The sequence below is a fragment of the Leptidea sinapis genome, chromosome 19 (genome assembly GCF_905404315.1).
Source record: "Leptidea sinapis chromosome 19, ilLepSina1.1, whole genome shotgun sequence".
NCBI lineage: Eukaryota > Metazoa > Arthropoda > Insecta > Lepidoptera > Pieridae > Leptidea > Leptidea sinapis.
In genome coordinates, this window is record NC_066283.1 from 4,615,077 (window position 1) to 4,632,221 (window position 17,145).

Consider the following 17,145-nt stretch of genomic DNA (forward strand, 5'->3'; position numbering starts at 1 on the left):
ATATAATATTATCATTAAATAGTATACCTATACACATCTAATCCCAGTTCTGCAGCTATGTCTACATCCTGTTTCCACAGATAATATGAGTTAGCAGCCACTTTTGGTGTTGAATTGTCGGAATTAGCGTGAGGGTGCAAAAGGTAATATTCGTCCCATTCATTTGTTCCTTTACCTATTAACATAATTTAATATTATATTATAAGCATCAACTCTGTACATTTGAAACGTAAAACAAAAGTCTTTTTTATAACCCTGCACAGAACGACAGCTAGTTGGTGACCAAAGAAATCTCTATGTGAAACTCCCTAAGAAAAAAGCGGCTCACTAACCTATATTATTCTCTACCACGTGGACTCACTCGATTGTATGAAACGTGCAGTCATTGACAGATGACGGCTATAATCTTGTAAAAACGGAGAAAGCCACCTCTACTATATACCACTGGACTGGCGGCTGTCAAAGTGCTTTTGTGCCTGTTTGAAATTCGCCATTTTGGTGCTGATGGCGATGTAGCGAGTCTGCGGTACTAAAACTATTGTAGGCACTACATTTGCGTTTGTCGCCTTGAGACATAAGATCATTTGCCCAGTAATTTCACTAGCTACGACGCCCTTCAGACCGAAACACAGTAATACTTACACATTACTGCTTCACGGCAGAAATAGTCGCTGTTGTGGTACCCATAATCTAGCCGGCATCCTGTGCAAATGAGCCTCTCACTGGTGGTGGAGCGCATACAAGACTTTATCTACATCCATAATATGAATCCTTTATAAAAGATTCTGAAACAGTTAGCTTACTGCAAATATTGTAACCATAATGTAATGCACAGGAGTGTTATTATGATATGCCTTTTATGCCTTTTAACACTCGTTTGGATCATTGATGGTTATTAGGACATTGGGTGTTTTAATGTTGGCAATAAGCTATAACTGTTTTAGAATCTTTAATATAGGACCTAACTGCTGTTTTTCAAAATAAAATATATCGCAATCATTTATCACTACGAGATTCTTAAATTTATTTGTATTGCAATCATTTCGTATACCATCGTTACACAAGTGTAGTTTATAAATAGCATTTCTATTACCTTCTAATTTAGATAGCTATGATACGCCTACATTATAGGTTATCGTCGAAGATCTCTTTCACTTCAATCTCATTCAATAGGTACTTCATTTGTTCTCAAGTTATAAAATTATTCTTTTTTATGAACATGAGCTTCTACTAGACTATATCATGTAGCTACATTTTATCATATTTTGTTTTTATTACTAACAATCTTTACTCACCATCGTCATTCCATGCTCCTTCAACTTGGACGGCTGCTGTGGCTGCTCCAAATTTAAAATTTTTGGGAAAACGTTGCACACCGCCGCTTGTTTTGAACAAGAACGACAAAAGAAGAATGTGGCTGAAAATTTATATATTGTTAACTGAACTGACAGACGTTGTTCTGTAGATAATAAAAAAAATACTGTTTTATAGGAATTTGCCAATAATATTACAAAAGATCATCAAGAATTATTTCGTAAAATTGCTCCCTGTTGTTATAATGAAATTGTTTCACAGCGGAACTGTCAAACCGTGCGTCACTAAATTCTCTCATAGAAAATATGTCCATATAAAACAAATATTGGAAATAAAAACAATTATGGGTCCGAAATCGAAATAAAAACTATCCTATCTCTCAAGTTGGACCAAACTGCACTCCATGAAGTAATTTCCATTGAAATCCGTTCATTAGTTTAGGAGTCTATCGAAGACAAACAACGTGTCACGTAATTTATATATATTAAGAAGAGAAAATGAGTGCCTATCTCATTTTTTCTACGTCATCAAAGAGAGATAGACACCTATAATAATACTATATTAAATTAGGATGGCTGGTCTATGAAGAATCTCTTGAAAAGGATATTATGCGATCGGAGGATTTGAATGCATTAATCTGGAGCCGATCAGTCAATTTACCACCAGATATAAAATCAAAATGGGGAACTTATAAAATCAGCTGTCGTATTCCTGAAAAAATACAACTTAGGGACCCTCATATTTTGCGCAAACTAAAAAGGGGTGAGCCCTTTGTAATACAAAAAATATTTACATTAATTGATGGCACTCTTTTGCCACTCTGGCACGGCGTAGATTTAATTTATCTTTGGTATCAGAGGTTTTCGTAACTCAAGTAAAAGTATGAAAAAAATATATTTTTACTTTAGGTTTGATGGTCCCTTAAGTAAGTCGTATCGGTTCGGGAATAATACAGTTGGTGGTTGTTTTCATAAAACATATATCGGATTCCCAAAACATGAAATTATTGGAGGTCTTTTAAATTAACACTTACCCGAACCATCCTACAAACATAACTGTGCGAGTCACCTAGAATACTTTAATGAAACATAGACGGGGAACGTGGAATATCACAGAAAATTTTGCTAGTTAGGACCTTTATATAACGTTGGATAACAATTTCACTTAATACTCATAAACTACCAAGTTTCTTGATGAAACCACAATTGAGGTATGAATAAATTCTAGATAATAACAGGAAATTCATTAACTAGCATGCTAATGAGACTGTGCACTGTATGACTGTAAGAAATGAGCGCATTTCAGTGTTTTCAAGGATGCTTTGTGAAAACTATTACAGCGTGGCCACGACTTTAGCGATAAAGTGTGGCCATGTCATAAGCAATATGTGATTATCGGCCGTTCCCAATATTCAGTCTATCTCTTACTTGAGATAAAAGTCGTACTATCGTTGACATTTCTGACCCAATAAACTTATCGATGGTAACTCATCTTATCCGTACATGCTGTCTGGCACGACGTATAGTTTACCATCGATAAAAGTTTGTATTTAAATTGCAATTCACGCGTCCTAATATAAGGCGATAAGAATGACTTATAATCGGATATATTGGGACAGCTTCAGATTTTTGACAGCTACTTACTGACCGTAGAAGGTAGTAATTTATCTCTATCTGTAGATAGTATATTGGGAACGGCCGTAAATGTAAGTAGGACAAATGCCCTTAAACATTCTCCATTATCAAGGATGTGTTCTGAGTACAATCGATTTTCCGCGTCCATAAAAGATTTTGATATTTTTCATGACACAGTGACAAGTCTGAAAAAAAAACTAACCGCACATTTCTGTTTGTAAATAATAATATGTTAGTTGATATTCATACAAACTATTTCTTCGTTATATTGTATCTATTATTGTTAGTAATCTGCTTAAAATCCTTGTTAAATTTGTAGGTCGAACTGTATTCTGTATTTAAATTAATGTCTTGCAATGAGAGTGGTGTATGCACCAGTAACTGGCATTCATACCAGATTATAAACCTATAAGACCATAATTATTTTTAATGTTTTGTATGTAATGCTGTTGGTGTGTCAATAAATAAATAAATGATCTGCTAATGGGGTTGGTTTGTTGATTAAAGTATAATATTAGACTATATTTATAAAATTACAAAAGCAGTACCGTGATTAGAAACAAATAACTCAACTCTACAACATAAATATTAGACAAATGGGTCGAAGATCTAAAGCCTTTACTCTAGACCATATGTTCTCAACGTGGGCGCTAACGCCCCCTTGTGGGCGTTTGAGACTTTCGGGGGGCAGTAGAAGACCCAGAAAAAATTAGGGTGCATTGAGATGGCGCAGATGGGGCGTGGGTAGATTAAAAAATATAGTGTAAAAAGGCAAAAAAAATAGCTCTAGAATATATAATAATATGCTCTAGACATTTGTTCAAATAACACCTTGTATTATCCCCAATCATAAGAATGTGTCGCTCATATAATGAAATAGCCAAATTAGACATAGATGTTTTCGATTCCAGACTTTCGTTATTTTTTAATAAATTAATTGGATATATTAAGTAGATTAGGAACTTTGTAGTTGATTTGATTTTTAGATCTTATTCAAACTGTGCGACCCTATAGGATTGCAATAAGATTTAAATGTAATTTAATTAAGAAGGTTAGAAATTATTGTAATCTGTTTGGATTTCCTAAATAAATAAATAAACTGAAAACCAACAAAGTTTTGCACAACGTTTTTTCAGTTACAAAATTTGTTTTTATATTGAAACTTTAAAAAAATAATTAGTCGTTGCTGACTTTGATCTGACTTCAATACGTATTTATAAAGCACAGTTTTTTATAACTTTTGTTAGTTTGTTGGTATGTGTGTGTCAAGTCGTGCATCTGAATTTGAATCTGGTGAGGACACCAGACTTAGCGAAACTCATACAATCATTTAAAGTTTTGATGACAGTGAATTTATATTTATTGATACCAATGTTAAGCGTGTATTAAAATTCAAGAATAGCTCTACTTAAGTAGGATACGTTTATATACTCAACCTTTTGAAGTCTCTATCGGTCCACAGTACAGATAAGAAATGATGTGTAGCGAACACATATAATGAAAAATATAATGAAATATGATTTTTACCTACAGTATGCTCCATTATAGAATATATAAACAGTCTCAAAGTTATGGCATATTAAGGGAAAGTACCTTAAATATCGAAGATAGGCTATTTTACTGAAAGAAGACTTTATGTTATTTTTAAAAGTTTATAATTCTGCATTCAAAGATTTTTTAAAAATTACTTGCCTCGTCTGGAAATCGAACCGACTTAAATGTATAAAAAAAACACCCCTTCTCTTATGATGCCAAACGAAAGAATGGCCAAAAACTAATAACTCTTCTTAAGTAACATAGTATTTTAAAAGAAAGTAGTCAATTAAGTGGGTATTTTTTTGTAAATTAATTAATTAAATGCTCAAAATGTGATCTCTCTTGTCTTACGCAAATCGCCAATCTTTTAATGAGTCCGCTGCCTGTTGATTTTCTTATCATTTTATGGTGAATACTCGATATGATATGGCACAATTCTGTTTGTAACTCGCCCACGTTCTCGTATCGCTTTTTGTATAGCATAACTTTCACATATCCCCAAAAGAAGAAATCTAATGGTGTAAGGTCCGGGGATCAGGCCGGCCATCTAATCGGTCCATTCGTACCAATCCAAGTAGGAAAACATTCATTTTACGTTGTTCCTTTCTTTTAAAATACTATGTTACTTAAGAAGAGTTATTAGTTTTTGGCCATTCTTTCGATTAGCATCATAAAAGTAGGGGTGTTTTTTTTTTACATATAAGTCGGTTCGATTCCCAGACGAGGCAAGTAATTTTTAGAAAATCTTTGAATGCAGAATTACTAACTTTTAAAAATAAGATAAAGTCTTCTTCAATATTTAAGGTACTTTCCTTCATGTCCCATAACTTTGGGATATCCTGTATATTCTATACATAGAAAAGTCCTCGAATGGCTACCACATACCGTAAGATGCAGTGGTGGTAGGCCCCCCAATAGATGGACTGACGATTTGGTCAAGATCGTCGGAATACGTTGGACGAGGGCAGCGCAGGACTGGTTGTCGTGGAGATCTTTGGGGGAGGCCTTTGGGCAGTGGACGTCTTCCAACTGATGATGATGATGCTCTATTAAAACAAAACAAATGGATAAGACGTTTAGTTTCTGAAATTTTATGTTGATGGGCGCTGCGGAGCAGGGTTGCTGACTACTGTGATGTCAGTACAATACACTCACTTATGAGGTTAAGAGCGAGCCTCTGAGTGTTGTATGATGTTATGGCGATGATGAATAATAGAAATTATTGCGAATGGATTTATAAGTGGACTACCCGTAAGTCATATAAAGGGTCGGTGATGTAGGTAGGTACTGTGAAGACATCAGTACCGATAGTACTAAGAAAATTAGAGTGTGCAGGAAAATATGTCACGCCTGGTCCAAATTATGTCCATAAACTGCCTCTGAATGATCTATTAAATGTATATGAATTACTGATTAAAATCAGACTGAATTAGCATCTAATGTAAATCATGTAGAATAAACAAGATAAAGTTATTTCTCATTTATTTGCTTGGATTTTGGAATAGCAGTAGGGAGTTACTAAGCTCCCTATTGCAGAAGGCATTATATAATAGGTAGTTAGAATAATTTTCATCGCAGTATGAAATAATTAAATAGTGCGGAAACGAAATAAAGCAAATAAAACACTTCTCCCTTGATGTCATTTAAAAAAAACTACTGTATTTCTAGACATGTCAGCTCCAATATGAAAAGCTTTTCTATTTGTCAGAATGAGATGACTACTACTATTACGATTGACTTGTTACGTCTACCTCACCTCATACTCAATGCAACACTAAACAGTTCACTAAGTACAGGAAAGCCGTGCCCGACGACTTGAGCACGCCGTCAAATATGTAATCGAGTTGTTATTGAGGGGCACTACCAGAAATTAAAGAAATACTCCATATGTGGCCATACTTTTGTCTTTGGGAGCCAGCTTGAAGTACTTAACAACCATGTTAGAATACAATTTGGCTTTAATTCACTGAAATTAGTTAATGAACAATAAAGAGTACTAAACAAGTTTTCGTTCTGTATTTTTTTTTTGATGCATTCAAATGAAAAGAGAATGATATAAATTGTATCTAACTCATTTATTTTTATTTCAAATATTTTATATTATATTATTGCTAGATAGAGCCCCGATTTCAATTAGCAATGAAAGATATTAATACATTTATATTGTAATTTGTAGAAATTTCTGACTAGTTTTTTTTTAATTTCGATATTTTATTCCTCTTTCGAAATTTGTCCACTGAAAGTTTTTTTTTTTGAACCCGCAGTCTATATGGGCCTGTGAATTACCTTGAATGGTGTACGGCTCTATTACTCTTAATTACAGATAACGCCGAGTTGAATGCAGAGTTCAGAAAAGCGATAGTGATGTGACCTAATTATAATTGATGTCGATAATCATGAGTTTGTCGATAAATTTAAACAATGCTTCGTGTACCATTTTAACTTATAATTAAATCTCTAAACTTGGTTTTTATTGTTCAGCATTTCTTTTGCTTGGCGATATATAAAAACTCCTTTCTTTTGGAACGCGCAACTCGCGCGATATCTGTAGCTAGCATATCTTTAATCGCTGCGTTTATGGCCACACTGATACGGTTTATCGTTGGCATCTTTATTTATTCGTAAATACAATTGTTATAAGTTAGAAAATAATTGTTAGACTTCAATTAATATTTAAATTACTTCAGCATACACCTAACAGCTGCAATATGGAGTCGGTATTTTTCTGTGCAAATTAATAGCACTATTATAAACAAGGTCAATTTTTTTCATTTATCATACTCGGAAAGTAATGTTGTTTTGATCTGATTATTGGGTGGAAAGTGCTGCTTCCCTCCATAGAGAGGGAAAAACTCATACAAATTACTTCCCACCTAAGGGCCGGAATGAACATTAAAAATAGAACTACTGTCAGCTGTGAAGAATTTTATGTAAAAAAAAAACTATTTAAATGCTGCGGCCATGTGACTTTCTAAACAGCCAGTGTGAACTTAACGCAAACTTCTTTGAGCGGAATAAGCCGCAACAATTACGCGGTGAGTTCCATATTTAAAATTGAAAAAGTCGACATAAATTATTGTCTTAAGTTGACAATTTTTAATAGGTACTACTAATATTAATATATATTATCAATAAATAGGGTAGATAAAAAACTAGTTTTAACCTCATATTCGAAATGAAAAGCAGAGTGATTAACACGGGTAAAAGAATCAATTCCTACTCGAACTATAGCCAACCTCGCTGCGCTCGGGAGTCTAAATACCTCGGGAATTGATTCTGTCGACCCTCGGTTAACAATCTGCTATTGTAGCAGTAGAGGAAGATGGTGTCCTAGAAGTGTTTGTAAATAATTGTAACAAAAAAAATCATTCTTCAGAATAGGGTTATAAAAATGGAATAAGTAGTGATAATAAATCATTTTTTTATTAATTCTTCATTTTTTTTTTAAATTTTAGTGTTAGTATGTATGTTAGTACGTTAAGTACTATGTATTTTCACTATAAACTATGTTAAGTTCATATTTTTCTTATTTTCAAATTATATAAATAAAAAAAAAAAACAATTTTAATTAAGAAATAATAATTATAATATCAGAAATAAAGTAAAATATTTTTGTGAAAATCACGGTAAGTACTTTAAAATACTCTAAGATGGTTTACATTTTACATTCACAAATAAAGGGAGGTTAAAAAATAATACAAGCACTTTAATTGTACGGATTAATCTTTTACAGTGTCAAAGTAAAATTTGGAACATATTTGTTGTCGATAAACGGGCGATACAAGAGGAAGGGGGTGGTGGGGCGGGGAAGAGGACATTAGAGCAGTCAGGGTTGACACTTCAGAATTATTAAATTTTGTTCCAATGTGACCATTAATTAATTATAAATTTAATTAGGGATGACTTTTAGATGCTTACACTGTTGATTGAACCAAACGTTTTGAGCTGCCAGACACTAAAGCTTGGTCAACTTGATGTATAATTTTGCCTATTCGACTATACCTGCCGATTTAAGAAAATTTATTGAAGTAGGCGTTACTTTGTGGAAATCCATAATTTACAAATGATTTGAGTTTTCTTTAGTGTTAATTCCGCCAATATTTGTCTTTAAAGAATTCGACACGTGTTTCGCCTCTACACGAGGCATCCTCAGGACGTGTTGTCTTGCCAAAATCTGATACGAGTCTCGTTCAAAGACAAATACTGGCGGAATTAACACTAAAGAAAACTCAAATAATTTGTATAATTATGGATTTCCGCAAAGTAACGCCTACTTCAAGTCCTACGGTAAGTTCAATGTCAAAACGAGCAAAATATCGCGCTATACCACTATGAACCAAGTCAGTAGGAAAGGAGTTCTTACTCCGAGCCGCGTTCTTTTAAATTCCTACTTCGTATACACGTACAGCGTATCTAGTACTTAATTATAGAAGGCTACGGGATAGTGTAATTTTTTATGTGCATATTCTAGACCTAGTCATTTACACATCAATGTAAATCTAATGAGTGTTTTTGTATGACATTAGCGTAATATCTGGCAGATGCTCGCGGAGTTCGCTTTCGATGTGGGTCGTTGAAGTCCACTTCCACCAAACCAAATTTCGGCCTGAAAATAAAGCAAAATTAAATTATTTGTCAAATCCATTGAGTTGAGTAAGTGCCACTCAGGGTCTTGACCAACCTGAAACTCTGAGCTGCATCGGAATTGCGTTGTTCAATTTGAGATAAAGGCTAAGGATCATGAGGCCAGTTATTTCCGTAAGGCTCCAAAAAATTTTACCACGACTTCGGAAAAGTTGAGCTTTCATGTGAAGAAGTGGCAAGAAAATCATTGCCACTTTTTTCAATGTATATTAACAGTTTTAGCATTTTACATTATATTTTATACAATGTATGTAAAGTGATGCACCAAAATCACTCAAACGTTTTGACTTAAGTAAATAAAAAGGAAAAAAAATTATTAATTATAAAAAAAACCCAAACGAGTAACAATATATTTTTATCTAATTACTTAAAATGGTATATTATCAATGTAAAAATAAAATGGACCAGCCATCGCATCCCTCAATAAATCTGAGGAAATTGATTGATTAAAATTGACATGGCCAAGACTGACGGGATATCCGGGATTCGATCTTTAGTATCCCAAAAATTTAAAACTAACAATGAGACGGTTCCTACGTTCGCCCATGTACCTCCATGAATAAATATGTGAAATGTGTCAAAAAAATGTGCCAAAATTATAATTTTCACTTGCTCTCTGAAGTAGTTTTTTGATTATAGGCAATAAAAGTTTTGATTATTTTCTAAATGGGCTTATTTTTATTCCATAAAATGACGGTAGTAGTGTAAATATCACTGAGGGTTACATTAGGTTAAAATAATAATTAAGTTTAGCTTGTTTGTGATTAAAGAAAATTTATTGAATTAGGCGTTACTTTGCAGAAATCCATAATTATACAAATGATTTAAGTTATCTTTAGTGTTAATTCCGCCAATATTTGTTTTTAAAACAATTCGACACAATCTCAATCTTGAGTCTCGTGCCAGATTTTGGCGAGACAACACGTCCTGAGGATGCCTCGTGTAGAGGCGAAACACGTGTCGAATTGTTTTAAAAACAAATATTGGCGGAATTAACACTAAAGAAAACTTAAATCATTTGTATTGTTTGTGATTTCTTGGTAGATGGTATAAAAATTTGTTATAAAAAAAATCCCTTTTGGTCTTATTTCCTAGACTATCTTATCTCCCATACCTACTCACCTATAACCATCAGACCATTCAAAGTTATCGATGAGTGTCCACGCGGTAAAGTGCGTTACATTGACTCCGTCCTTGATTGCAAGTAATACCTGTAACGAGGAATATTATTTATAATTTAATCGTTCAAATTTATCAACTCAAAAGTTATATTTTATTTACGTAAGTAAAGTAATACCATAACTTTAATATCAAACCCCACTTATATGATAACCATATATATATTTACTATACCAGACCTTTTATGAGAACAAATGGCAAGAAAATCATTGCCTTATCGTTTGCTTAACTGAATTTTATACAATTTATTTTTGTAGCATAGACGTAGGTACCTATGTAATTAGCTTCAAACCAATTAACAGCTTAAGTAATCGAATTGTGTACATACTCGAAATTTGTTCAACAATGGCTACATTTAAACATGAATGAATCATCATCAGAAAACAATACAAACATAAACTTTTACCTACCAAGATATGAGACGTCACATAAACGAGAAACAGAAAAGGTCCTAAAATCAAACCCTGTGGAGCCCATTGATTGAGAAGATCTCTTACATCTATCCTTTGTTTCAGTATACTTATGGTCTTCTGGGTGTGGTTATTAAAATACTTTTATGTATTATTGCATTCAACTTGTTTAAATTAATAAATTTATTATACCTCTTTTTTATGAAAATAAGGGACGAGACGAGCAGGACGTTCAGCTGATGGTAATTGATACGCCATGCCCATTACAAAAATTCTGAGCGGCACTACAACTGCGCTCGTCACCTTGAGACATAAGATGTTAAGTCTAATTTGCCCAGTAATATCACTAGCTACGGTGCCCTACAGATCGCAACACAGTAATGCTTAGACATTATTGCTTCACGGCAGAAATAGGCACCGTTGTAGTGCCCATAATCTAGCCGGCATCCTGTGCAAAGGAGCCTCTGACGGGTATGGCAATGGCAAACTACTACAAAGCAAGCTCGAAAGTATTAAGATCAGAGAGAAAATATGGGGTATTTGTAAGCCAAGCCAAGCCAGTTGCGTCAAATGAGGGCTCATATGATTTGTGAGAAGTCACACATTTCTATGAATAGATTTTTGTGCTGGCTTCGCTTTGGTTATTAAAACAAAATGAAGCCTATTCTGTACATCATGAGTGATTTTCGCAGCGCACGTCCAATGACGACTTGTTTAGGAAATTTTGTAAAGTTGTTGTTGTTCTTCTTAAGAATCTCTCTTTTTATTAGAAAGTACACTCCAAGTTACTGAAAATCGGCTTAGTTAAACAAATATAAAAGAAGTCAATAATTTTCTATTTATACTAGTAAGTTTTTTACTATAAATTAACTAACTTAGTTTACCTATTTAGATCTTTATGCATGGAACATCATTCCTTTCTATATCCAGAGAAGGGCGTTGTAAGCTGCGCTGGAGTTTATTAATTATACTTTTGCAGCTGTCATCGTTTGTTGTTGTATTAGTATTAGTATTAGTATATGTAGTATTAGTTTTGTTAAACTGTTCCAAATATTTTTTTTATTTATTATTTTTTACCCGCGACTTCGTGCGCCTGCTACAGTTACTTTGGGTTGTATTTTTTAATATACTCACTTTTCAAAATGCTGTGGTTAATATATTTTTATGAGCTACCAACTATAGAACTTTCATTCCTCTTTTTCATCCCCAGGTCTAAATTTTAAAAGTGCTAGAACAATTAATATTTATTTATTTCTTATCAAGTGCATAAATACAAAGTTTCATGGTGTTATATTCGATAATGACGAACTATCATACAACCTTCCAACCCCTATTTAAACTCCGCCAAGCCTCTTATTCGCGATAAAGATAGACTATGTCCTTTCCCAAGCTCTTGTATATCTATGTACTAAATTTCATCAAAACCGGTTCAGTGGTTTAGGCGTGAAAGCGTAACAAACAAACATACATTCACATTTATAATATTAGTAGAGATGCTTTAGTACTAACTTGTTCTAAATGATCTTCATAATACTGTATACGATCTGGATCTTCTACTCCACTTCGTGCGTTTGTAAATCCGTTCTCTAGCATTACATATTCAAGATCACCATAGTTTTCTTTCAACCAACCCAATACTTTGCGCATCCCTTCGGGGTAAATCTGTAATTTTGTAAGGCAGTATAAAATTATAAGATAATTATGGCCAAGTGACGGGACGAGGATGATAATTGTAAATCCAAAATTGCGAGCATCAATTGAGACATCGCCTTACCTCAGTAGACCAGTGAATTCATTAGCTATGGCGCGCGCTCTTGAAAATACAGTATAAAAAGAGCTTTCAGGGTGCAGTAGAAGCGTACAATGTGCCTGGCCGCTGATCATATTATGAATCTTATAGCGGTGCAGTCTTTTAGGAATTGATAAGTATTGTGAAACGTAACGGGTCAGCAACTGTCGCTAAGTCGCCGTAATCTGTCATACATTTGTCGCTTATTGCTCTACGCAATGAGTTTTGTGGTAAGAGGTAGGTAGCCTACATACAACAGGTGTAGTCAAGCGCAAGGTCCGTTGACGCCCGTTGCATGTTATCGGGTGGCAAATCAGTTTAATTTTTAAGCGTTTCCCTTAATATTTGGTTTTTTATTTTAATAACCAAAGATTAGTGACATAAAATTTTACCACATTTAATTTAACACTGTTTATGTAATGAGTTGTTTTACAAATAGTGGTGAATACTGTCAGCATATAAAATATAATTTGATAACTTTTTACAATAAGGAAACACAGACTTCAAACATATAAGACACTAGCTGACCCGGCAAACGTTGTTTTGCCATATAAAGTATAATTCACGCGATAGTTTTATAAGTAATAAAATATTGCCTATATTATAGCCTGTACTTCATTTTGTTCTATTGTCAATAGTTTTTGCAGCGCACGCAGAAATAGGTTTTCGATTTTACACCTTGTGTTACAAAATAGCAATTTTATTACGGATCCCTAAATTTAATCGGACCAGTAGTACCAGAGATTAGCGCGTTCAAACAAACAAACAAACACCGCAGCTTTATATATTAGTATAGATATTAAAACAAGGTACCTAAATAATTTTTCTTCACAAATAGCGAAGATATTTAAAAGTATGAGATCTCATGTCACTCTTTCCATAAAATTGTATTTTATTTAACAACTGACCGAATAAAACATAACAAATGAATGATGAAAATATGGTATTATATTCTACTTTACTCGTCATCTTTTAAAAAGATAAATAAGTCAAAGTTTACTTACGTAAAACCAATCAACAACAGCTTTTGGCCACGATTCCAACGGTTCGTAAACTACACCAATTTCTGGACAGCCGCTCAAAGGGAATGAGCCTATTTTTTCACCATCGTTCGCTGTTCTGACAATGCGGCTTGTATAGAAATTTAAGCCGAAGAAGTCGTACGTGCCTGAAATTAGAAATAGAATACATATTTAAAAAAAAGCAAATTAGTGCAAATCTGACTCACGTTCGTTGACTTCACATTGAAATAACAAGAACCAAGGCTTAGAACCAAACCACCACCAATTTAATTAAAACACAATAAAATTATTGCACATTTGGTAGTTTCAAATTGATTCTTATATCAAAATATACACTTTTATCGCATCTGTTATCTAAAATAGATAAACTTTGCCTTTCACGCTACATCATTTGGACAAATACTTTTAATAGTTACGATGATGACCAACCGAGTGCGCGATACTATGGTGCGGTCCGGCGGCGGGCGAACTACTACTGCATAGATTTAATTCAAATTTGCAATATAAGAGATGAAGACGACATAATATAGGCTACATATTATAACGGTAGATGCAGGCATAATATATTATTGCTGGTTCATAGCGTCCACGCGGACGGCGTCGCGGGCAGTAGCTTGTACTAAATAAAAATAATGGCCATTGGCCACAAGGCTGTTTTTATTTTATACATGAGACATTTCATTTTAAATGGTTGATAATCGCAAGCAAACATCGCTAATTTTAGGTTTAATGTAACAAGCAGAACCTCCCAAGGATAAGTGATTGTACGTAACTTATCTTCAGCAATTATCATCATCATCATCATGAGCCGGAAGACGTCCACTGCTGAACAAATGCCACCCCCAAAGATCTCCACGACGACCTCTCCTGCGCTGCCCTCGTCCAACGTATTCCGGCGATCTTGACCAGATCGTCAGTCCATCTTCAGAATTATTACTCCAAAATAACGCAAGACCTCACAGGCTTGAGTAACCGTTTTAACTTTAATAGACCTATATTTAAAAATATTCCTACACTCTTCGCAGTTACCTACATTACCTACGCCTGCCATACTTCCGCAAATTGGACAATTTTTGACTTGTTAAAAAATTTCTTCTCATAAAGTTAAACAAAACGCCATCACAAATCTTGTTGAGTCCGGTTTTCAAGGAGCTTTCTTCCACGTACTACGAAGCTGTGGAATTAACTTCCTTGTGCGGTGTTTCCGGGACGATACGACATGGATACCTTCAAAAACAGCGCGTACACATTCCTTCAAGACCGGCAACGCTCCTGATTCCTCTGGTGTTGCAAGAGAATGTGGGCGTCGGTGATCACTTTACACCAGGTAAGCTCGTTTGTCCTCCTTCTCCATAAAAAAAAAGTTCAGATACGCAGGGTTCTATGGTAAAACAACGTATCACCTCCCGTGAGCTGGTAGAATTTATAAGAATACTTCGATGGAATAAACATCTTAACAACATTCAATACTTTTACCCGTAGCACTAAAGGTGTTAGGTATTTTAAATCCTAGTTTAAAATAAATTCTAATATATTGTGTAAATAGGTACATAGAAGAAAGTATACCTCTAACTAACTCTTTCTCTTCTTCAGTGAAGGGTGGTAGTCTCGTCCTGGTATATCCCTCATTCTTGCTATTATCTGCTACAATTCTTTCCACTGCAGAAGGCCACCCACCTGCAGCTGTAAAAATTGGGTGTGCAAACATTCCAATCTGAAAAACAACATATTTCATAAATTTAGGAGAAAAGAGAAGCAGTCATTAAAAATAAATTTATCTATCGGAAATTGAAGGAATCTTTTTCTTTAAGGTTGTCCACCTTAAAAAAAAGAAAAGAGACTGCCGGTAGAAGTGAAAGCTTAGAACTTTTAGAATTCAAATTGATAATTTAATAACGTTAAAGAACAATTAAATTATTAATTGCATTTTATTATTAAAACTTATTTTCAATAATATAATAATCAAACAAAAATACTATTTCAACAATACACAGTATAGTTACACATTGAACTTTTCACAAAAACCAATCAATTTCACTTATAAGATATACACAGCACTAATGTTGCACAATACGTCAGCTGTATAGCTACAGATATACTGCTATAAACATTTCAGTGCCGCGAACTCGCGAGATTTCACTCATTCAATAAGTGTCTAACTATATATATATATATATTAATTTTTTTAATTATTTATTTATGGCGTACGCCAGTCATGGTGACGGTGACGCGAATCCATAAGATTTTCCTTAACAAAGTGCTCAGCGCGCGTTACCGGGGCCCCATCGGTGTGAAAGAGCTGACTTGCAGATTGGACAAGTGAATAGACGCTGACGCTGAACTTCGATTGTCTCTAATTTAATATTCTTATTGTTCACTTTCGCTCCAGTCTTGTTATAAGTAACACATGTTTTAATATTATTGTAGTTATTGTGCCGTTTGGTGTCGAGACACTTGGCCCGTGGGGCCCAGAGGCGCGGAGAATGTTCAAAATACTATCTTCGCGCCTCAATAAGGCTACTGTAAACCCAAGCGCTGGCAGCTATTTCGGTCAACGGATCAGCATTGCTAACCAACACGGTAATGCTGCCAGTATTCTTGGTACGCTTCCACGTAATGATAGTTTTAATTTTATGTAGTCGTAGTATTGTAAATATAGTTATTAGTTATTTGTGCAATAAATAATAATTTTTAAAAAGACCTTTTATGATCGTCCGAACATAACTCGCGGCTAAAGAACTTTTCGTTTCAAAAAGCGTTACCTAAAAGACTGGCAACGTACCTGTGTAATGTTTGTTGTTTGCAAGAGAATGTGGGCGGGTGGTTATCAGATAACGCAATAACCTTCTAAAATACGGACTTTACATCCCATATAGGCCAGGGTCGATAATTTTTGAAACCAAAAAAAATTACAGTACGATGAAAACCATTGGTAAACAACGAGAATATAACAAAAATTAAGGGAAAAATAAATTACGGGCGAACTGAGGTCGGGAAGTGGAAAAGGGGGGGTGTTTTAGGGTAAAAAACGGTTTATCTCGATTTACGGCAAATCTACAAGTCCTATGGCAAAAAGTTAATTGGCAAAGTTGTAGGTAATAAAGAGATCTACAACTTTTGTAATAACACTTTTTGCACATAACCTCAAAATTTAGGTGAAAAATTCAAAAAACCAAGTTTTTGGTTTTTTATTTATATCTTTTCCAAAAATTTTTGTTTTTCTTCAAAATTTGGTGAAAACTTACCTTATTATATCCCAAATACACTGTAATTTAATTGATTTAAAATATTTATTTTTTCGCCTTATTTTAACTTAATATCAAAAAAGCACCCTAATTTTCAATCAAAAATTCTGACGTCAAAAAATCAGCTTTTTTCAAAAAGTTTGGGGGCTTTTTGTTCGTTGAAATATCTAATTTCTGATAATGTAAAAAAAATATAAATTACAAATGTAAATGTTCGGAAAATTTAAGTCAAACAAAAGGCTTTTCATAAAGAATTCATAGCTGTTGTTTCGTAGCAGCAAAAATATGGATTACAATTAATCAAATCTATTTATAAATGTAAAAAGGATAATGATTCAGTGTTAAATTAATTTTACTTTTATTTACTTTTTT

General features: G+C 34.0%; 2 protein-coding genes across 14 annotated transcripts in view; both read right to left on the reverse strand.

Moving 5' to 3' along the window:
* LOC126969993 (myrosinase 1-like) overlaps window positions 1-2,606 on the reverse strand; it is a 72,313-nt gene extending 69,707 nt beyond the window's left edge. For 11 of the 13 annotated variants that reach the window (XR_007730513.1, XR_007730514.1, XM_050815658.1 and 8 more), the window contains exons 1-3: window positions 2,348-2,606; window positions 1,296-1,417; window positions 28-175 (exon numbers count right to left, since the gene is read on the reverse strand). Coding sequence is in view for 11 of the 13 variants with exons in the window: in XM_050815658.1 (XP_050671615.1) it covers window positions 28-175; window positions 1,296-1,417; window positions 2,348-2,367 (290 nt within the window). In the remaining 2 variants the exon portion in view is untranslated. The remainder of the gene's footprint in view (window positions 1-27; window positions 176-1,295; window positions 1,418-2,347) is intronic. The other 2 variants (XM_050815655.1, XM_050815656.1) reach the window with 2 other exon arrangements.
* Window positions 2,607-8,046: 5,440 nt separating this feature from the next.
* Window positions 8,047-17,145, reverse strand: part of LOC126970017 (cytosolic beta-glucosidase-like) — a 35,191-nt gene continuing 26,092 nt past the window's right edge. The window contains exons 7-11 of the mRNA XM_050815699.1: window positions 15,095-15,242; window positions 13,511-13,674; window positions 12,227-12,379; window positions 10,251-10,339; window positions 8,047-9,090 (exon numbers count right to left, since the gene is read on the reverse strand). Of these exons, the coding sequence (XP_050671656.1) occupies window positions 8,973-9,090; window positions 10,251-10,339; window positions 12,227-12,379; window positions 13,511-13,674; window positions 15,095-15,242 (672 nt within the window). The 3' untranslated portion in view covers window positions 8,047-8,972. The remainder of the gene's footprint in view (window positions 9,091-10,250; window positions 10,340-12,226; window positions 12,380-13,510; window positions 13,675-15,094; window positions 15,243-17,145) is intronic.